At 44.1% G+C, this 23,066-nt stretch overlaps 2 protein-coding genes across 2 annotated transcripts in view; one reads left to right on the top strand and one right to left on the bottom strand.

Annotated features, from left to right (window-relative positions):
- scfd2 (sec1 family domain containing 2) overlaps positions 1–12,552 on the top strand; it is a 133,928-nt gene extending 121,376 nt beyond the window's left edge. The window contains exons 8-9 of the mRNA XM_042111650.1: positions 6,090–6,209; positions 11,587–12,552. Of these exons, the coding sequence (XP_041967584.1) occupies positions 6,090–6,209; positions 11,587–11,679 (213 nt within the window). The 3' untranslated portion in view covers positions 11,680–12,552. The remainder of the gene's footprint in view (positions 1–6,089; positions 6,210–11,586) is intronic.
- A 3,312-nt stretch (positions 12,553–15,864) lies between these two features.
- rasl11b (RAS-like, family 11, member B) lies at positions 15,865–19,051 on the bottom strand. Its single transcript, XM_042057862.1, has 4 exons — positions 18,744–19,051; positions 18,574–18,630; positions 18,395–18,471; positions 15,865–17,399 (listed from the first exon to the last, which is right to left on the bottom strand). The coding sequence occupies exons 1-4, from the start codon at positions 18,853–18,855 to the stop codon at positions 16,887–16,889; spliced, it is 759 nt and encodes a 252-aa protein (XP_041913796.1). The 5' UTR covers positions 18,856–19,051; the 3' UTR covers positions 15,865–16,886.
- Between the last annotated feature and the right edge of the window lie 4,015 nt (positions 19,052–23,066).

Genomic DNA, 23,066 nt, shown 5'->3' with positions numbered 1-23,066 from the left:
TTATGTGCACATGTTGAGCCTTCATGTTTTCCTCCAGGTCGTGTGTGTGTGTGTGTGTGTGTGTGTGTGTGTGTGTGTGTGTGTGTGTGTGTGTGTGTTTGTGTGTGCGCGCCTGTGTGGCTCTTCTTGCATGTGTTTGTACACATTTGAGATTTTGTGTGTGTGGGGGAGGGGGGTTGTCTGTCGTTACCTGTGCTTTGAGTGTCTGTGCACATTTGTGTGTCTGTGTGTGGGGGGGGGGATAGTCTCTGTATTTATGTGTATTTGTCCGTGTGTGTGTGTGTGTGTGTGTGTGTGTGTGTGTGTGTGTGTGTGTGTACACATTTGTGTTTCTCTATGTGTGTGTGTATGTTTTGTGTGTGTGTGTGTGTGTACATGTGTGTTTCTCTATGTGTCTGTGTGTGTGTGTTTTGTGTGTGTGTGTGTATGTGTGTACATGTGTGTTTCTCTATGTGTCTGTGTGTGTGTGTACGTGTGTGTTACTCTATGTGTCTGTGTCTGTGTGTGTGTGTGTGTGTATGTGTGTGTATGTGTGTGTTTCTCTATGTGTATCTGGTGTGTGTGCAGGCACGTTAGCCACTCCAGCCCCTCTCAAGCTGTCGCCCATTACTCGTAAGCCTTCCATTCTCACAGCAGTTCAGTGAAGAGCTCGCCATTCACATTCACATTCACATTCGCCATTCACACTCACAGACATATGCTTGTATAAGTATAAGTATATATACTCTTTTGATCTTGTGAGGGAAATTTGGTCTCTGCATTTATCCCAATCCGTGAATTAGTAAAACACACAGTGAACACACAGTGAGGTGAAGCACACACTAATCCCGGCGCAGTGAGCTGCCTGCAACAACAGCGGCGCTCGGGGAGCAGTGAGGGGTTAGGTGATTTGCTCAAGGGCACTTCAGCCGTGGCCTACTGGTCGGGGTTCGAACCGGCAACCCTCCGGTTACAAGTCCGAAGCGCTAACCAGGAGGCCACGGCTGCCCCACGGCTGCTTGCATACATTAACCCTTTCGTGCCCGTGCCGAACATTCCATTTTTGGTGCTGGATGACCTCCTTACACAAAAAACCTTATTTCTTGAGTATAATACATACCATCAATGGGATATACATACCATTGTAATCAGAAGGGCCAGTTCTATCAAATGATAGAAAATACATATGGTAATGTTGATATAGTAATGAACAGTCTTTGAAAATCCTCTCCAAATGTATACCGAAATTCGTTAAAATTGAATTTCATTCGCATAGAAATGAATTTTCATCATATTTCTATACGAGATAGAGAAAAATATAGAGTGTATGACATGTTCAGCAAGTTGTGGGCTATTTAACAAAAAAGACTGAATTGGAATATCATTAACCTTTCAAAAGTTATGATAAATTAAGTGATAAGTGTAAAAAAATGCAGGAAACGGGATTTAGAATGTTGACAGAATTCACATTCTCTTTCTCACCAAAACCATAAAAGTATGCATAAAAACTAATAATGAAGTCAGACACAATGGTTTAGATTTATTTGGTCCATAAGAATAAACCATTTATTTGTATATAAGCAAATGCTACAGTCAACAATAATGATATATAAAAGAAAAACATGTACCTTACCAGTAATACAGGAAGTAAGTATACTGTATATTTATTGAAGATCAATTCTGAAGAGACATAGAATACATTTGATTCAACAGATACAACTTCCTTATATAAATTAGTGTAATATGAAAATGATATACATCTATAAAATGTATTATTTATGAAAAGCTAGGAATACAATCAACTTCCACATCACTCAAAAATCAATGTGTCTAAACATTTGAAAGTGGATTACATAGAACAAGCCTGTTGAGAATAAACACATACACACATATAAACACAAACTCACACACACACACACACACACACACACACACACAGAGGAGGATAGGGAAAGGTGGGGTGGGGAACCTGAAGGTTAAACACAGAGGACCTATGACTCATAACGAAACGCATCCCCTTCTGTAGAATGCCAAATCTGACAGCAATTTTGTTTACCAATAAAGCAGTCACCTACCGCTAAACTCCAGGCCATACAAGCTACTTTAGTGTTATTATGTATTGTTTTTATAACAAAGCCAACAATTTTTCTTTGGCTCCTGCTGTACAGGAATATGTACTTGATGAAAAGATGACAGAGTAGTAGTTGGAGCAGCTGAAGGTGAGGCTGAAATTTTGACGGAAATGCCTGCCAGCTGTTGTGATAGATTTTTGCCAAAATCTTTCTGGCTGTAGCTACCAAACCTAGGTTCAACACCAGATTCTGCATGGCCAAACTTGAAATAATAAGAAACTACTGAAACAGCAATGTCAATGGAGAAAAAGTGTACACAATATGTATTTCTCATTTGGTCAACGCTCCCTGATCCCTTCAGAGACTTGGTTCCCCAGTAGCAATGGATATTAGGGAGGGAAGTGAAGTCCCATGTCAATGATCAATCACAGAAAACTGTGAAACTCTTCTGGGGTCTCTTCGTCCCATGCCCCTGCACTGTGTGTTTGCATACAACGGCCTACTAAGCACAACCTCCCACCCGTTCCGGTTGGTAAAACCACATATGCCTGGGACAACAAGATAACAAGTCTATTTCACAGTGTTTTAGTGGCAGTCTACACCACCCTACGCACGCCACCTAAATCTATACTTTCTTCCTCCATCCTCACATGGTCTTCAACATTGTGAGCGCAAGCTCATCAGCAGTCAGCTACCTCTTCAGGCCTGCAAGGTCTGTGTAGGTCTTGTCATCCTCCATCTGAAACAACAGTAAAATCATACAAATGTAATACATTTATTAATTAAAAAAATAAAATCACAAAACTACAGATGTGTGCGTGTGTGCACATACATACACAAGAAGAGGTAGCCTAAACTATTGAAGCATTTTGAGTAACTCAAAAATATTTAGAAGTATGAAAAGTCATTTTATTACACATGGGTTTAGCTACCCTAAATCTGATTGCCTGGCTGGCATTAAGATAAAGACAGATTACATTTCACCTAGTAACTAACTGCTTAAATGCAATAATGACATTTCTGACATAATATGTGATTTCACATCATGTTTTCTATAAAACTACATATTGAGAAGAGTAGAATATCAAGTCATGCCATCTTAGAAAATGTTGAGACAAGCACGTCTGATGTTTGTCATTTAGAAGCAAGGTAAAACAGTTCACTACAAACTGCCTAGCGAGGTAACAACCCGATGAGAGGCAATACGTTAATTAGCACTACATTTCTGACAGAATCCGTGATTTCACATCTTGTTTTCTACAACTACATATTGAGAGGAGTAAAAATATCGCTCAACTTATTTCATGTAAGAGAACGTAACTTAGAAACGCGGCGCCCATTGATTTATTCAGCTTTGGTATGCTATACTGACTTGCCAATATAATGCTTACCTAACAAGCAAATTGGTACTAGAAAACAAACTTACTTACAGGTTATATACTAACAGGATTTTAAATGAAATTGTCAAATGAAAATAACTGATATAAAAAGCAAACGAGAATACGGCAAGCAGTTCATAGTAATGCAGCTAGCTAAAGTTACATGATGATGCACTTAGCCCCCGCTATGCCATAATGTTGACGCTGATGAGAAAGCATATTACTGTCAAATAACATGATTTTATGACTACAAATTAAGATTAACCATAACTAGAAACGATGTAAAATATATATTACCTCAGTTTATCCAGCTGTGTGGTTTCCAGTCGAGGTAAACTCCAACGAAGTGCAGGTGGCATCTGGCGGTCCATGTTAAAATGTACGACTGAAGTGAAAAGTTTTTTTCACGAGTCATCTTCAAGTATACAAAACATTTCGCGCCATAAACCCCTTAACCAATCATATCAAATTGAAGCTTATGTTGTCAGCATTACGGGGAAGATTTCAGAAATAAAATCAGTCATTGGACAGCTGAGATATTAGATGATTGGTCATCGTTAAAATTTTAACGAAATTAGAACGGTCGGGCTTGTAAGGGTTAACCATCCACACACTCAAACACACACGTGCATACACTTGCGTTCTCCTTGCGTACTCTCTCACACAATACTATTGACTGTGACACCAGTCCATCACACACACTCACACACACACACACACACACACACACACACACACACACACACACATCAGCATCATATCAACATCATACATTTTCTAATGCTGGCACATGTCACTTTTTACTCGGTCCATGCACTCAAAGTCACATCACACACATGCATACACGCGCACACACACACACACACACGCACACACACACACACACACACAGCCCTATGTGTACTCATTAACCTCACACATTTTCTCACACTGGTCCATATGGCACTTCTTACTCCAGCCATCTCCAGTGCACGCTCTCCGCCCCACACACACACTTGCACATACACTCTGCCAGACGGGATGTGTGAAGCACATGTCTAGCCATGCCCAGGTGGACACCAGGACACGTGGCTGTCCACTCCCAGGCCGTGAGCCCACCCCTTTCTGACCGAGCGTGATTGTCTGTTTATTATTCTCAGCACTGCCGGTCTCCTGACCAATCGTATGCCAGGTTATTACTTCTGCTGAGACGCCCAATCACACGCCCAGCAGGACCACCAAGAGCCCTGGTGCTGCTCATCTCTCTATCTCTATTGCCCTCTTTATCACCCTCTCTCTATATCTCTGTCTCTCTTGCTCTCTATCACTCTCTCTCTGTCTCTCTCTATCGCTCTCTCTATCATTGTCTCTATCTCTCTCTCTATCCCTCTCCCTTTCTCGCTCCCTTTTTCTCTCTCTCTCTCTCTCTCTCTCTCTCTCTCTCTCTCTCTCTCTCTCTCTCTCTCTCTCTCCTCTCTCTCTCCCTCTCTCCCTCTCCCTCTCTCGGTCACACCTGCTCTCCCCAGTCTGGGTGTGCTTTTGCATGTGCTTGTGCATGTGTCTGCTCTGAGGTTTAGTGGAAACTCATCGGTGCTATTGTTTGGCTGCTTGAGTCCAGACCGTGCGTGCGGATCAGTGCAAAACAGGTGCCCACATGCTTTAAAGCGTGTGTGTGTGTTTGTATGTGTGTGTGAATCTGTGTGTGGTTGTCCATGTTTCCTACATGAGTGCTCTGGCGCTGTGTTTGACCCCCCACACACACACATCCACACACCTAATGCCCCACTGAGCAGTGAGTAGTATTTTCACTACTGCCAATAAACTACTGGCTGTTATGGGCTGTATTAAAAGCCTCTTCATTACATCTGCATACAGATACACTTACAAAGCTGCTAGGCCCCTAAGGCTAACAGGATTACTCAAACAAAGCTGGCTCATTAAAAGTATTTCAAAACGGTTTCTACTGATTCTGTCCATGGAGTGAATGATGAAATGATCTGCTCAGTAATTTTCCGATGTCCTTTTAAAGAAGACATCAAACAGTGCAAATGTTGAGTAGTATTTTTGTATTTGCTGTTTCTGTGTAGTGGGAAAAAGAGAATAGGTTGTCCCTATTTCTTATAACACCAAGTTGTGCCAGTTCTGGCCTCTTTTTCGATTGCCTTTTCGATTGTCTTTTTCGAACTCAGTAGAAAAAAGCCAACAACTTCAACATGTAGAAACCACAAATGTACACAACCCCTGAATTCATTTGGTCTTGTGTAGTTGGAATAATTAAGTGAATAAATTAGTAGGTATAAAAAGTACGCCTTTGAGTGCCGCTGTATATCCTGCTACTGGTTTCTCAGAGGCAGCTGGAGATGTTATTCTATAGCAGCTGTTGCCATTTGACAGCAGCTTTGCGATCACAGAGAAGATTGTGTTTCCACTCAATGAACATGTACGCTGCCAATATTTATGGAAAGTGGTAGAGGAGGAAATGAGAGCCGTCAAACATGTTTCATGTTGTCTTCATAAGCAGTCAGAGCCAGCAGTCAATGATAGTAATGTGTAGTGTTGTTATAGTGCTGCTGATGCTGATGCTGGAGTTGTCTAGTGATGTCTACATCACATGGTCTACTATGTGTGCCCCAGTGGCGTATTACCCATGATCCTCTTAGCCGTGTCTCGTTTTCCTCAGGTGAGCAGACCACACCCTAGTGACCATCCCCTGTTGTTTCTCTTCCTGGTGGGCGGAGTCACTCCCTCGGAGCTACGCCTCATCCGTGACACAGTGTCCACCCACAGACCAGGCACTCAGGTGAGAAAAAGGAAGGGTGCTAATCTCAATAGAACACTGGAGTGACCACTGCAATGTTCTCGCCCTATCAACAATGAGGACAACGTAGTTTAAAAGGATTATAGAGCGCTACGCTCACATTGACTTGTATGCAAATTTCACAACTTTCTCAATTATATAAAATTTGAATCTGTTTTTATGAAGTCGGGAGGCCAGTATTTTTTGTACACTGTAGCAGTTATATACAGAATTTAAGCAAAAACAGAAACAACTTCAGTGCTCTTTTGAGCTCATTGACAGAAGGGATGTTTTCATTTCAGCCTTGTGTTTTTTATGTTTGTTTGATTGTTTGTTTGGGCGAAGTGTCGTACACACTTAATATGTAATACTTAAAACGCATGTAACAAATGCAATGTCAATTTTAAGTATGTACATGTCATTGTACAACCACAAAACAGAAAAAGTTGGGACGTTGTGTAAAATGCAAATTAAAAACAGAATGTGATAATAAACCCATATTTAGCAGCAAAAAGGACATAGACAACATATCAAATGTTGAAAGCAGATTCCTTCAAATGCGCCACTGACTATCAAAATAGAGATGCGCTGTTTGAAGTTGCGCTGCTTGCTGTTAAAGGGAATGGCTGATGTCATTCTCATTGGTTTAAATGATGTTACACACCCATGACTGATTAAGAAACATAGGAACGCCTTGTTGCGCCATCCGCCCGACGCCTGATAACGTTTGATAAAGTTTGATGACAAAACCACTCCCAGTGTAGCTTGGCGAGCCAGACCCACATTAAAATGTAGGGTCTGGACACTCACCGTTCGCAGTGCTCAGTCCGAGGGGCGGGATAATCAGTTGTCTTTCAAATTCCCTCTGCACACAATAGGACGCAATAGGATATTTGTTTTCAAGTAGCAGGGAATTCAAGCCAAACCGTTGCAACTCTGCCATCAATCATTATGTTAAGCCCACCAAACGACTCTATACACGATTTCAATGTCCTGATTAAGTTTTGATTTCTGGAGCTCACAAGCCAACGGAGAGTTGCTAGACTAGCCCTGGCAGCAAATTACATTTGCTGCCGCTAGGGGTGCGTCTAGATTTCTAGGCTACTCCCAGTGTGGACTGGGCAACCCACTAAATTTAATTAAGCTATTCGCTAGTGACCATGCATTTTAGATCGGTAAAATAGGGGCCTTTGAATTTGATGCCAGCAACATCTTTCAAAAAAAGTTGGGACCGGAGCATGTTTCCCACTGTGCTGCTTCACCTCTTAATTTAACAAAATTCTGTAAATGTTTAGAAACTGAAGGGACCAGTTGCTAGAGTTTTGTGAATTAAATATTATCTCATTACTCCCAGATATAGGATTTCAGTTGCTCAACAGTATAGGGTATTCTTAGTCATGTTTTTCATTCCGTTATGCACCTAATTTGACAAATCTGGACTGCAGACAGGCCATTTTACATGGACTCTTTATCTATGGAGAAATACTGTTTAAATGTGTGCATTTTGGCATTGTTTTCCTGACATATTCAAGGTCTTCCCTGGAAAAGACATTGCCTGGATGCCAGTTTATGTTGCTCAAAACCTGTATACTGTACATCATTCAGAATTGATTGTGCTTTGCCAAATGTGCAAGATGCCCATGCTGTAGGCACTAATGCTCCTCCACACCGTCATAGATGTTGGGTTTTGAACTGAGCACTAAAACAAGTTGGATAGGATGGATACTTGGATAGGCCCTCTCCTCTTTAGCCCAGATGAGTCCATGATTTCCAAAAAGAATGGCAAGTTTTGATTGGTCTAATCACAGGACCTTTTTCCATGTTACCTCAGTCCATTTTAAACAAGCTTAGACCCAGATAAGACGGTGGTATTTTCTGTATCATGTCTCAATACAATTTTGGCTGTTACAATTTTGGCTGCAGTCTTTGAATTGAATATCAAACTGTGCACATACAGTAGACAATGGCTATCAGAGGTTTTCCTGAGCCCATACAATGACAGGTTTGGAAACAGGTCTGGTGTTGATGCAGTGCCATCTGAGATCCAAAAGACCACGGCCATCCAATTTGTTTTTCAGCTCTTTCCCTTGTTTGCAAATTCTCTAGATTCTCTGACCGTTTTAATAATATGCCCTGTAGATGATGAACTCCCAAAATACTTCACAATTTCATATTAAGAAGCATTAAAATGACATTGTTCCATCATTTGTGCACACAGGTTTACACAGAGTGATGAATACCTCTACATCTTCACTTCTAAGAGACCCTGCCTCTCTGGGATGCTCTTTTTCATACCCAATCGTGTTGCCAGCTACCCTAATTAGTTGTGAAACATTCCTCCTTTTGTTTTCTTTATCATTAAACAACGTTTCCAGCATTTTGTTACCCCGTCCCAACTTTTTTTTAAACATGTTGCTGGTATCAAATTCAAAATGAACATAATATATTTTCCATGAAATAGTCAAATTTGTTATTTTCAACATTTGATATGTTGTCTGTGTCCTTTTTGCAACTAAATATGAGTTTAAGAGATTTGCAGATTATTACATTCTGTTTTTATTCACATTTCACACGTCCCAACTTTTTCTGTTTTGAGGTTTTATGCTATTAACCTTGATCCTAATCCCAACCTTTACGTAACCCCAAGTACATCTTGTTACAACATGTATGATTATGTGCTATATGCGTAAGACAACATTCACAGACAAACTTTAGGTAAGACACATTTCCTAATGGGTCATGTTGTCTAATTCACATTCAACATGGGACTTGATGAAGTGTGTGGTGCCTAAAGACAAAGGGGCTTTTTTTATGCAGGGAGTGCTTCAAGCCAGTGTAGCAGACTGAACACAGAACCCATTTTCACCCATTTTCTGCCACCCAGACGGGTTCCTTGGACAGGCTGTTTTCATGAAGTCTCCTGCTGGACCGGCCATTGTGTCCTAATGAGAAATCCCCACTTGCATGAGTGGAAGCAGACCATGCTATGTGCCTCAGTGCACTTATTGTGAGCCTCACTCAGTGGGTAACTGGGCCTCATTGGATATATTCCTGTGTGTGTGTGTGTGATCTCACGCATGTGTCGTGGTGGTGGGAGTGCTTTGGCCTATTTAAGCCACTCATGTAGTTGACTTTTTTGGGTCACAAAAAGTTTCTTTTTTTTTTTCATTTAAAATCACATGGCGCGTGGACTCATTTTTTTTTATCTCTCGTCCACAATGGCACACATTTTCACCCGAGAGGGTTAAAACAGAGCTTGTAATCAAGGATCTTTGTTTTCACCTTTCTGTTTACTTTGTGTACACTTAGTGCCGTTTGCCCAACACATATATTTTTTTCTTGCATACATTTTCTGCTTTTGAACCCTACGTTTTTAATGGAGGCCACCCACCTCCCTCTAATAGAGAGCTTCACATAGCCCAGACTGTCACCTTTCAACCTCATTCCTCTTGACGCACATTGTCACCTTGTCACCCAAAAAATATATATTCCAGGCTGCCAGTCAGAGTGAACGTTCTGTCGGCTGGCTGATAGGTGTGCCTGTGTGGTCAGTAAAGGCCATTCAGGGGATGAGAGATGAGTTGCATAAGTCTGCTATTATCTGGCCGATCGGTCCTGAGAGAGACATGGCCTGGAGAGACGGCGCCCCAGAGGCGTTTGGATCTGTATCACAGTGTGACGTTCACACGTCCACCTGGACAGAATCATGAAGGCAATTATGTTGTTCTAGTTACCGTGGCTTTCTGCCGCGAATGGAAGATGAAAACGTCACACACACACTATGTAGATCGATAGACAGACACACACTTTCGCTCACAGATGCCACACTGACCTAGATTTTTATGTAATATCGCTAGAGGCTTTGTAAACCACCTGAGCACTTAAATACACATGCAGGCTTTTTCTTGTGAGTGTGTATAGAGTGGTTGAGGGCCTTATACACCTGGGTGGGGGCATACATAGAATTATTTGTTATTGTGTGTGTGTGGGTGGGTGGGTAGGTTTATTATGCTCAGCTGTGCTTCTGAATGAGATTTGAGGCTGAATAAAGAAGGCTTGTGGATGAAAGAACCACCTCATGAATAAATGTAATGTGACAAACACCGAGTCCATTTAAAGTACACAGCCCACACTTCTTTGTGTGTGTGTGTGTGTGTGTGTGTGTGTGTGTGTGTGTGTGTGTGTGTGTGTGTGTTAGTGTGCATATTTGTACATGTGTGCCTGTTTGTCTGTTTATCTGTGCATGTGTGTCTTTGTGTTTCTATTGTGTGTGAGTGTGTGTTTTATCCGTTGTCTCCTAGCATCCATGGTGCATGTGCATGGGTGTCTTTGTGTTTCTATTGTATTTGTGTGTGTGTGTGTGTGTGTTTGTGTGTGTGCATATGCGTCAGCTCCATACAATTAGCTCACATTCATGCTCTGGCCCCTGCCGTGCAGCTCCGCAGTGAGCCCCTGCTGGCTGGCCAGCTGCTGATTCAGCATCAGCTGTTGCACCGGCAGCCACACACAGCGTGATGACAGGGCTGTTCCTGGACCTGTGCTCAAGTCTGCTCCCAGCTTCCTTTGGGCTGTAGGGTCACTTGCAGACGTATTAGGAGCTGTGTGTGTGTGTGTGTGTGTGTGTGTGTGTGTGTGTGTGTGTGTGTGTGTGTGTTTCTCTATTTGTGTGTGTGTGTGTGCTCTATTTGTGTGTGTGTGTGTGTGTGTGTGTGTGTGTGTGTGTGTGTGTGTAGGTATGTGTGTGTGTGTGTGTGTGTGTGTGTGTGTGTGTGTGTGTGTGTAGGTATGTGTAGGTATGTGTGTGTGTGAATTTCCCTCTTTGCATCTGTATGTGTGTGTGTGTGTGTGTGTGTGTGTGTGTGTGTGTGTGTGTGTGTGTGTGTGTGTGTGTGTGTGTGTGTGTGTGTGTGTGTGTGTGTGTGTGTGTGTCCGTGTCCCCTCCACTTTGTTGACTAAACAGCTTCTTTGTTTTCACTTTCCCGTCGGTACTCTCCCTCTGCAGCAGGCCAGTCAGCTGTGTGTACAGTGCAGTAGCTCTGGGATGGTTGCGGTCAGGAAGCTTTTTAAGGAAACACACTCGGTGCCACCCACTACAAGTCTAGAATAAATCTCCTGACTCGACTGAAAACTGTAACAATGGACACCACTTTTCTGAACTGTTTTTGGGGTTTCTGTTTTGATGTGTATGTTGTTTTCTGTTTTAAATGTTGCACTAGTTCTATATAGTGAGGTAAAAAAAAAAACTTTCAGCCTCAACAACTTTTCTGTTTTCTTAAGGCTCTCTAGTTTGCTCAGTGCCTGAGATGAAGGTTTGGGGTGCTGAGCCAATATGTTACCCATGATGCTCCTGTCTTACCCATCCTGTTGTGCCCTCGTCCAGGTGCTGGTGCTGTCCACCAGGCTGCTGCGTCCGGCAGACATCCCTCAGCTGCTCTTCGCTACCGAGAGGCTGGTGCCAGACATCGGAGTGTAAGCAGTCTGCAGTCAGTCTGCTGTACACACACACACACACACCTACACACACACATACACACACACACACACACACACACACACACACACACACACACACACACACACAGTATTTAGACTTGGATTCAAACTCATTCTCATATTTCCAGCTTTAGCTGCAGATCTGATGGCTTTTTGGGTGCCTGTGATTTCTCTTTGGGAAGACACACACACACACACACACACACACATGCGCGCGCCGCTCTTTCCCTCACAGTTTCTCACAACAGACTCAAATGTGGACTCAAACTTCTAACTCATCCTCATTTCTCATCAACTCCAACTCGATTAGGGCTCTGATGGCTTCATGGGTATCTGTGGAATTTCCCTAAGGGAACACACTCACACACACACACACATACACACACACACACACACACACACACACACACAGTACTTAGTCTTGGACTCCAACTCATCGTCACGTTCTCATGCAAGCTCCAGCTCTAATAGGTTTCTGGGTGCCTGTGGGCTTCTTCCCTGAGGGCTTGAGGAGGCTGCTGGCTGGGCAGGGGTTGTGGTGTGTGCTGGTGGTGAGGACCCACAGGGCGTGCTCTCTGCCTCTCTCCCTCCCCGCTGCGGGCGGCTCTTCATGTGGCCGCTGGGCCGGGAGCCGCTCCCTGTCATTGGGCCCGAAAGCGCGGAGCTTCTGCTCTGCCGTCCCACGTCATAGCCATAAATCTGCCCCCGGCTCCTCGGCCACAGCCATGCTGTACACATAACTCTATACACACACACATGTATGTACACATAGCTCTATACACACACACATGTATGTACACATAGCTCTATACACACATTCGCATATACACATAGCTCTACACACACACACATATGTATGCATGTCTCTTTACACACACACAAACACACACACACATCTACACATAGCTCCATACACACACACAGACACATATGCATATGTGCATATGTACACATGTCTCTACACACACACACATACGTATGTGCTCATACATTTGCACACCCGGTCATGCACACACACACACACACACATTCACATGTGAGCGCACCCTGTTAGTCACACACACACTCACTCATACACTTCCACATTTATTTATACACTCATAAACACACATACTCATACACACCCACACACAAGAGCATTTCACACACCCATACACACACACACACGCACGCACACGCAAACACGTGAACACAGACACACACACTCTGACGTGTGACGTGGAGGAAGAAGACTAGACACAGACACCAGGCTCCTGGAGCCAGCAGCTTTATTAGCGTGCTTCTGGCTGGGCGCGTGTGCAGGCTCTGACCCTTACAGAAAGGCTAAGGCAGCCCTTTCCAGTCAGAGCCCAGTCCTGGAGAACTGACCACTGTGTGGCTGTGAGAGAAACCCAAGGTCCTGTCCCTGGAAAAACCATCAAAGTTCCATCTCCATTCTCCATCTTCCAATTCCACCCAGCTTTCAAGCAGTGAGAAAAGATGGAGTTGGTCAGGAAATTCAGGAAGTTGTTGGTAAATGAAGAGGTGCCTGAATAAGACAAGAAGAACAAGCACGCAGATGGATCAACGTACAGCACCATTCGTGTAGGACATGATATTTGTTCTTTTGGGTTTTTTTTGTTTGTCTCTCTTTCTTTTAAAAACATAATTATTGTCTGTGTTATTCTTTAACTGCTGTACTCATTCCTAATACACTCTGGGCTTATGGTTCAACCCTTGTTTAGAATTGTTATATCTGTTATGTTTCCATAATAAACTGAAACATGGTAATCTCACATTGTGTTGGAGTAGTGGTCATTAAAGTGATGTTCATGACACATTTAATGGTGAGCAAGCACATGGTGCTCGCAAACCTAACACACACACACACACACACACACACACACACAGAGAGAGAGACACACACACAAACGTACAAAAAGAAGTAGACAGATATACATAGGAAGAATACAGGTAGCTTTTACAAATCCACTGGCATCACACGTGCCATCTCAAGACCCATCCAAATCTACATGCACCCAGTCCCAAAGTGCGAGCACACACACACACACACGATCTCACACATATGGAGGTATTTGACAGCTTGCTCGGTCATCATGAGGGAGAACATGTGAGTTCTGATCCCTCCCCTCCCCTGGTGCACCACTCCAGAGTGTCTAGTGTCTGATATCACACCGTCTGCATGTGCCATTCTACACGCTCACACACACATGCATACACACCAAGACACAGACACTCACCAACACACGTACATACACACACATACAGACACCAACCCCCGCGGATCACGTTGCCTATCATGTGTACGTCTCTCTCTACCTCTCCTCTTTCCCCCTCTCTATCTGTCCCTTTCCCTTTCTTTCTCTTTCCTTCATCCTCTCTCTCTCTCTCTCTCTCTCTCTCTCTCTCTCTCTCTCTCTCTCTCTCTCTCTCTCCTTCTATCCGTCTCGGCCCAGAATCCTCTCTGTCAACTCTGCCCCTCCTCCTTCCTTCTCACTTTCAGATCAGCAATCTGTCCCCTCTCACATCCTGTGATGAATCTGGCAACAAGAGTCAAGAAGAGATGGAGAGAGAGAGAGAGAGTGAGCGAGAGAGAGAGAGAGAGACAGAGAGAGAGAGGGGGAGAGGGAAATGGTTCAAAGTGTCTTTGCTGCTGCTAGTCCTGCACATCATGTCTATACTAGAGTCTCTAATTGACATGCCCGCAGTCTGGTCACACACACACACACAGTCTGTAATCTAAACAAATGGAAATTGCACATGCACACAGCCTCTAGCATTAAAGCATTATTATATTTGCCCGTACTATATTTTATCCACACTGCCAGGGTCCGTAGATGGGCATTATGTAGACATGCACCAATCTACTGGAACACACTGCAAGCACGTGTGCATGACTAGGTGTGCATATGTATGAGTACACAGGTGTGTGTGTGTGTGTGTGTATGGAGCTGTGTGTGTGTGCACATGCGTGTGTGTGCGCATGTGTGTGTGTGTGTGCGCACACATGCGTGTGTGCGGGCGAGTGTGTGCATGTATGTGTGAGAGAATGGGGATGTCGGTGTTTCACGTTCTGGAGGACCATGATTAGCCTAGCATGGAGTAGCATAGCAGGGGAGTTCTAATAAAAATGCATTGACAAATACTCTCTCACCACACAATCTGACACTCGCGTACTGTATACACACTCTCGCTCTCACACAACAACACAAAGAGACTGTTGCTCTGTTATCAACACACACACACATACACATTAGGCACTCTCACATACAAACTCACTTTCATACTCTCACTCAAACAAACCAACACACTCTTTCACTTTCAAATGCCTGTGAATACATACACACATTTACACTCATGAACAGGCACACATCCAGGCAAACACACTCACACACACACACACACACAGTGAATGGGCACACATGCAGACATAAACACACTTATGCAAACACAATTGCACAAACACAATTAGACACACACACACTTTCTCCCGACAGGGCGAGTGAGTGGACCTGGTAATGCAGGTGCCCACATCTGTCTAAACACACTTAGCAGTGGCAGAGGCGTCGGCACATTAGGACTCCCAGATTCCCTGATTCAGACAGAGCCTATTGCTCAGAGTCAGCTAGAAAGGCCTGTAAACTCCCCCAATTAGTGAGGAAATCCACACCTCATGTTGACTGATGATACCTAGCTCAGCTGTGATTATAATTTGGATGGCTGACTATGCAACATTAATTGTAATTTGTAATAATTACTTGAGTTTGTTCCTGTGGTTTATTTGATAGAGCTGAATAGACCTTAAGACTCTTCCTGTTGTAGGAGTTTTGCTGAATGCTGGCTGCATGGTAGTTTTTGCCAGTTGTGTGTTAATTGCATACTTGCTGTGTTTTAAGATGCTTAGCTTTACACAAAAAAATCCCCTTGGAGAGCTTTGTCTCATTGGCTTGCTTGTCTTGGCCCATAATTTAGTTTAATACGTATTTATACTGACTTTACTGAAGCTCATGTTTATGCTTCCTCGCCCGTTTAGAGACATGCAGGCACAGGTCTGTGTGAATTTGAGAGAGAAAGGGAGTGTTTGTGTGAGAAAGAGAGTTAATGAGAGTGAGAGAGTAAGTAGTCCTGTTTGTTGAGGGTTAAAGAACCAGCAGAAGCAAACAAATTCATTTCAAATGTTTTATTTTGAGCCACAAAAAAAATTGTGAACAAGTAGAAATAAATAAGATCAATATTCAGCCCTTTGGCATTGTTTTTTTTTTCTAAATTCTTCTTTGTTTTTATAAAGTGCTTCAAAAAGAGATACTGTCCCTTACCCACCCAGCAAAATCCCCAATATTCAAATGTTCCATCAAAGTCTGTAATGTTTCATCCCACAAACTGAAAGTGGTGTATCACATATGAAAGAAATTATTTGCTGTGACCATTCAAACCAAGTGAGTGAGTGACACTAACACACACACACACACACACACACACATACACATTGTGGAGCTTTACAAAAAAAGTGCCTTGCTTCTCCAGCAGCTCATCAATTGGACTTTCTTTTTCAGGGACACGAGCAGAGGCTAGCATTAAGAGAGGCAAAAAAGGTGGCATTTGTGCCACTGAAAGGCAACTAAAAATACCCTCTGCCGCATCCTTGAGAGTCGCTGTTGCCAGGAGAAGATATTTGAGTTTTCATAGCTGATGCACAGTGTGTGTGTGTGTGTGTGTGTGTGTGTGTGTGTGTGTGTGTGTGTGTCAGTTTCTACTCAGTCTCAGACAGCCCTCTTCAGCCCTTTAGTACTACGGCTTTTTGAAGACTACACCTCCCATGATTCTGCTGTGTAGGTACAGAATTCAGAGTCTAGTCTGTCATTTAAAAACAGCAGTCCACCAGCATTAATGAAGGTCAGAGGTCACACGTCTCTGCATCTTCAGCTGGCTCTGCACATCTCACGCGACGAGTTGAGAGTTCAGCAGTCGCCGTGCTGTCTCGACGGTAAGGCTAAGGGCTCTCTGCACTCGAGGCACCCGAGGTTTCGAAAAAACCCATATGAGGAGGAGGCTGACCAAAGGTGTCCATTTCTCTCTTCTCCCATGGCTTCACCTTGTCTTGCCTCTCCTTCTTCACTTAATGGCAGCCGTAAGCCACTCACTTCATCCTTCTTGTCATCTGTAGCTTTGTCTCTCTGTCTCGCTCCTTCACACGGAGGTGACCGTGCGCACCTTGGCCGAGAGGGCCTGCTTGAAGCGCCTCTTCAGGTCCTGCATGTTGGGGGACTTGGGCCGGGGGATGAGGGGCGAGCGGCGCTTCTCGGACCCGGCGGAGGTGGCGGTGCTGCTGGCCGAGGGGAGGGCGCCGGCGGCAGGGGGCTGCTTGGCCAGGTCGCGGCACAGCCGGTGGAAGGCGCCGTGGACCTGGCTGTAGTCCTCGCTGGCTGACACCTCGTAGAAGCTGCAGCCCAGCGCGGACGCCAGGAGGGGACCCTGCTGGGCATCCACCCGCCTCACGTGCAGCAGGTCGGCCTTATTGGCCAGCAGGATGACGGGCGGCACGCTGGCTCTATCAGCATGGGCTCGGGCTACGAGTTGGTGGAGTGGACCAATGAGGTCAAAGCTGCGCTGGTCGGTCACGGAGTAGACCAGGACAATGGCGTCAGCCCACTGGATGGAGCGAGTCACATGGTCAGTGCAACCTGGACCATTTGCTGTGACCTAAAGGAAGACAGAGAGAGAGAAGGAAGGGGTTAAAAAGTGTAACATTCAGAAAATAGTGACAGATTTTTCTTTTTGATCTGCCAACAAAACAGCTCCATTTGCGGGTTCTATAATGAAGGGAAATCGGAAAGAAAATCTGAAAAATCCTCCAAGCTAAGCACACCTAGCGCAGCGACCTTAATTCGAACCATGAGCCTATCAAATATCTGGGGTTGTTATGCAACATGTCTGGCAGCCCGGGTGGGGTGGTAAACTAGGCTACTGTTTTTTTGAGGTTATGAGCTATAGCATTGCACCAATCCAGCTCGCCTCCCATGAGACCACTGTACGGTGAAGGTGATTGAATTGGCTGAAGTGCTGGACGTATCATTTGCCCCTGGCTCGGATTGCGACTGTACAGAGCAGGAAAATTAGCCGGCCAGACTAACAGACTCTTGCACCCGAGCCAGAGAGAAAGGGGGACGGGGGAAAAAAGCTGACGGTTCGCGGTTTTGGACTACTGCCCAGACGAGGAAATTAACCTCGCGCACTTATCTTGGCTCCAAATTCTTCAGACTATGGGACTGTTGAGGAGAAAGCCACCACTGAGCGATTGGATCTTAATTAAATCAATTTTCCTCTCTAATTCGCAAAACCGCTTTGCAATTACGGGCTAGTGCAATTAAAATGATATTAAAATGAGTGGCCCCTTCATATACTGTTGGGTGGACAAATGCCCCAAATCCGATTTAAACATCAAATACGCACTTGCTTTCATGGTTTAAGTTGGATTGACATATATGAGTGCATTGCACCGAGACACTATCCTTAGGCTAATTGCCCCGAAGTGTTACAAAACGACACAAAAGGGTTTGCAGAGACAAAAGGCGAAGGTATGCAGTCTGCAGCTGTTGTTAACTTAACCCGTGGACTAATGATCCGTGCGTTTAGGCTAAGCTGTTAAACTTTGTTATTATATAGTTTCATGGCTAAAACATTAACAGCAAACTTACATGGATGCCTGGTGTGTCCTGAACTTGAATGGCCACTTGCTCATTGTCGATCTGGATATCCCGAGAGTAGAGGTTACCTGTTGAAGCAAAATACGGATGATTAGTCCAATGACACTGTCAATCAATGTTCAATGTGCACTGAGCGATTGATTGTGTCTGAAGTAGGTGCTCAGTCTTACCTGCATTTCTCTCATAATCACCGATGAATCTTCTTGTTAGAAATCTCACAACCAGCGCTGCAGAGAGCAAGGAATCAGAGTCAATACACAGCTGCAGTTCATTACATTGGTATATATGCGTTTTCTGCTTAAAGTTGACAATATAAGTAAGTAGTTTAACTGTAACTTACCAGTTTTTCCAACGCCGCTTCCACCAATCACTGCTATTTTGATAACCCGACCAGACGGGCACTCCGAAGTTGGGTACTCAGCGATGGTGGACATATTTTGAATGAGACGCATTTTGAGGATATTTTCCAGTTGAATTCCAAAAGCGAAAAAGATATCACAATATCCACAAGATCCGTAATTCAGATCAGACGAGTCCTTCTTTGGCGTGTGCGAGCAGTTTATAATCCCGTTGTTGTGCTGAACAGTCGTTAAGAGCTTGTGAGTGTGCTGTGAGGAGCTCAGAAGACTGTCTGTGCGCTTTAACAGGCGCTCAGGGGTATTTATAATCCTGCTGGAGCGCTCTTCTCTGATTGGCTAGTACGATCAGCATACTTCCCAACACAGCCCACCTCATTGATTCACGTGTATAGCTGAACCAAACATACGGAGGAAAGAGAGAGAGAGAGAGAGAGAGCGACAAAAAGAGAAAGCGCTCAACAGGTGGCTCTAGCTTCAGAACTGACAAAACATCCTTTCTTCCAGGGAAAAGACGTTCGAAGGAAGGACTGGAAACACATCTGACCCTTATTTGAGTGATTAATGTTATCGATGAAAACGAAATCATGTTTAGATAAATAATACTACTACTAATAATAATAAACATATTTATTTCACAAGTGTCAATGTGTGCCATTTCGTTGGCCGCATAAGACAAGCTCTAGAATCCTACACAATTAGTCATCTGTCGCACTTCTAAAGAAATCAACCGTTCTCATTAGATCAGAGGCAAAATCAGTTTCACTCCGAACTTTAGAAGAAACCACATGTTTGTAATTTAGCAAGAGCCAGAATCTTTGAAGTAGCCTATTTATGGTAATACAATTTATCATCATCAGTCAGCACCTCTAGTGAATTATTCCAACTTCCCCAATGGTATAGTTCACCATTATCTAATGTAGGCCTATCTTAGTCTTGGATTATCGCATATTGCCCATAGCACACTTCTCTAATGTTCCCATACACCAGTGTTTCTCAAAGTGTGGTCCGGGGACCACTGGTGGTCCGCAAGCTATCCCAAGTGGTCCGTGAGCAGACGTGGTAAAATATTATATAGATGAGTTGTTTGCAATATTGAACCAACTTGAACTAATGTAAGCTACTCCGGTTGAAATCATATGAATCCTCTGACACAATAAGAAAGGTGCAAAGACAATTAGCAAGGTGGTTCAGTGATTAGGCCTATTGTGTAATATACAGTTGAAGTAGGTCTACTTTTTTGTTTTAGCTAGGTGGTCCGTGAGTTTTTTTTTATTGGTTAAGTGGTCCTTGGTCTGAAAAAGTTTGAGAAACACTGCTATACACACATACACACCACTTAAGGAATGAGCAATGATTGTGAGACTCTAATGTATGTCTTCTTACATACAGATGGTTCATCAGTGTTGCGTCTATTGTGTGTTAAGTGTAGTGTGTTGACAATCCTATACTCTGTCATGGACTAATGTCAGAATGCATCGGGCATACTGTGCTGTGACAGGCTCCAACATGCCCCTGGATCTCAGTAGGGGAGTGGATACATGTGGATACCCCCCCTCTAATAGCTCCCCCCACGCACACACACACACACACACACACACACACACAGACTGTAATAGGGGTAGGCAGGCCCTTTCAAAACAAAGCCATTATATTTAAATATTCGAATGTAAAACAGATTGCGTAGCACTCAGAGGAGAATCAGCACACCAATGCAACACAGCACTTTCACATCTGTAGGCTGATACACACTAATGTGTCTGTTGCATATAGGGGATTCTCTGGAGTACACACAAGCAATGCACTTATTGCTGTGTTATACTGTCTGTGTCTATGTTTTCATCTGTGTGTGTGTGTGTGTGTGTGAGAATACGGCTAGGCAAGCGCGTGGTGAGGTGTGTGTTTAATGTCAGAGTGGTGATGTGTTGTAGGGCCCTGTCAGGATAGTGGGGGTGCCTGCCTGCCTGGAGATCAAAGTCTTAGCATGTTTTTGCCTTTGTAGTCTCACTGCCTCACTATGGTCAGTTACATCACTCTGCCTCCTTTTCTTTCTTTCTCCAATCACCCTCTCTCCATCTCTTTCTCTCTCTCCCTCTCTCTCCCTCTACATCTCTCTCTCTATCTATTTCTCCTCCATTCTCTCCAGTCCTCACCCCATACATGTGTTCTTACACAAAGGGAATCATGAGGCCTGCTGCTGGTGGCCCACTGAGATGGAGTGAGGAGCTTTTCTCCCAGTCAGCGGATCAGGCTGTAATGACAGCCTGCCTGTGGCGTTACCCTGCGTAACCCACTATTATCCACCTTTCCTTTCCTTCACTTTCACTCTCTCTCTCTTTCTTTCTTTTTTCTCCCTGGCCCACTTTCACATTACTGACTTCCTCAGTCTTTCTCTGTCTGTTTCTCTATGCACCCGCATCCCTTTCTCGTTGTCTCTCTCCTTCTTTCTCTCTTTCTGTCTCTCCCTTGCTCTCTTTCTCTCTCTCTCTTTCTTACCCTCTCTCTCTTTTTTCTTTTTCTTTCTCTCTCTCTCTCCGTCTCTGTCTCTGTCTCTCTTTCCCTAGCTGTCTTTCACTGGTGTTCATGCATCTAACTGCACTGGTATTTTTGGCAGCCGGTGGTTGTGTGATTACGGTCTGGTATGTATATTTGATAAGGGCCCTGATGACAGGAGACTGCTGCTGAAATATGAAATTAATGGCTTCGATTCAGCGTCAGCGGACGGGTCTGTGCAGGCTACAATAACCCCCACACCACCCCTATGCCACACTACGCCACACCATGCCACTCGACCCGATCTGACCCCCTCCCTCCTGACCCGCAAACACCTCCACCACCCACCGACCTCACTTGGCTCAGCTCGCCACTGAACAGAATGTCTGTGTGTGTGTGTGTGTGTGTGTGTGTGTGTGCGCATTTCTGTGTGCCTGTGTGTTTCTTTGTGCCTGTCTGTGTTTCAAGAGGTCCCTCCTGGTATGTGCCACGAGTGAGAGAGAGAGAGAGTGGGAGGGAGAGAGAGTGGGAGAGAGAGAGAGAGAGTGGGAGAGAGAGAGAGGCAGGGATGTACTGTTCCCTCTGCAGCACCTCATCCACGCAGAGAAGTGTGGCTTATTTCAGTGGCTATTGTCACTCCAAACAATGCATGAATTCGGTCCAGTTCATCCTGAACCTGCCATACGACGAATCACAGGATCAAAATGGAGAAGTAGACCCCAGTGGTTGAGGTAAACTCTCTAGAATGCTATTTGGGCTTCATCATTGAGTTGTAAGTCTCGCATAAAAGCGTCTGCCAAATAAATGAATGTAAAGGTTAACTTCTGTCTCCTGGTCTTTTCCGTAGAGAAAAAAGGAGGAAACACCATTTTGTTTTGTTCTAGATTTATCCTTTTCCTCCACTGCAGATTGATTACTGTGGGTGAAATAACACCTGCCCAGGGTAACTAACGTGTAGCGGCGTGAAAGCCTTCACCCCAGGTGCGCTACTGATGCCACTTTTGTTGAAGGTTGCCACATCAGTGTCAGACGTTTAGCAGCCCTGTATTGCTGTAACGCGCCGCCGCTAAATGTGAGCCCGCAAGCTTGCCGACAATAGCTGCAGGTGTGCCACAACGACAGCAACATCCACCTGAGGTGAGCATCCAGGGTGCGATCTGTCAAAGAATTTAACATGTCATTGAGAGCCCGTCAATTATTAGTGCAAATGAGTTCACAAGTATGTGTAGTGCAGAGAGGGTGTGAATTTGAGGCCTGGTAATGTGTGCTAAGGGAAAAGGATCACATGATCACATGATCAAAGGGGCTGTTATATATTTTTCCTCTGATATACTTTTGTTGTTGTTTAAGCATGTGTGGACTGGATAAGAAGAACCCTTTCATGCAAAGGATTGAGATTTTAAAGATGAGTGATTTTCACGTTTCATGAAACCTTGCTGATCACTTAACACCATGAAGGTAGTTGTAATGGGTTCTTAAGTCATTGCCAAAAGGTGAGGATTTTCTGAGGAAGAAAAGCATTTGTAAAGCATTTGAAACATTTGGATCTTCTCTGTAGTTGTGTTTTGATGAAGCAGGCATCAAATCTGTAACAAGACTACAAAAGGTGAAGCGGTAGCCATTTTGCTTTTGCAGTGACATGGCACATATTGTGTATAAATAAGTCGTCAAGTCACTGTGGCTGTGATTTAATATATACAGTAGCTGTATTAAATTACACTTGGAGTTGCTGTGTTGAGTCAGTATTCAGTCACACAACGTCACACAACATGTAGTCGTGTTATTATACCGTTCTTAACTCTATCAAATCCCAG

The sequence above is a fragment of the Alosa sapidissima genome, chromosome 12 (genome assembly GCF_018492685.1).
Source record: "Alosa sapidissima isolate fAloSap1 chromosome 12, fAloSap1.pri, whole genome shotgun sequence".
Classification (NCBI taxonomy): domain Eukaryota; kingdom Metazoa; phylum Chordata; class Actinopteri; order Clupeiformes; family Clupeidae; genus Alosa; species Alosa sapidissima.
The sequence above is the reverse complement of the archived record's forward strand: the minus strand, read 5'-3'. Positions and strand labels throughout refer to the sequence as shown.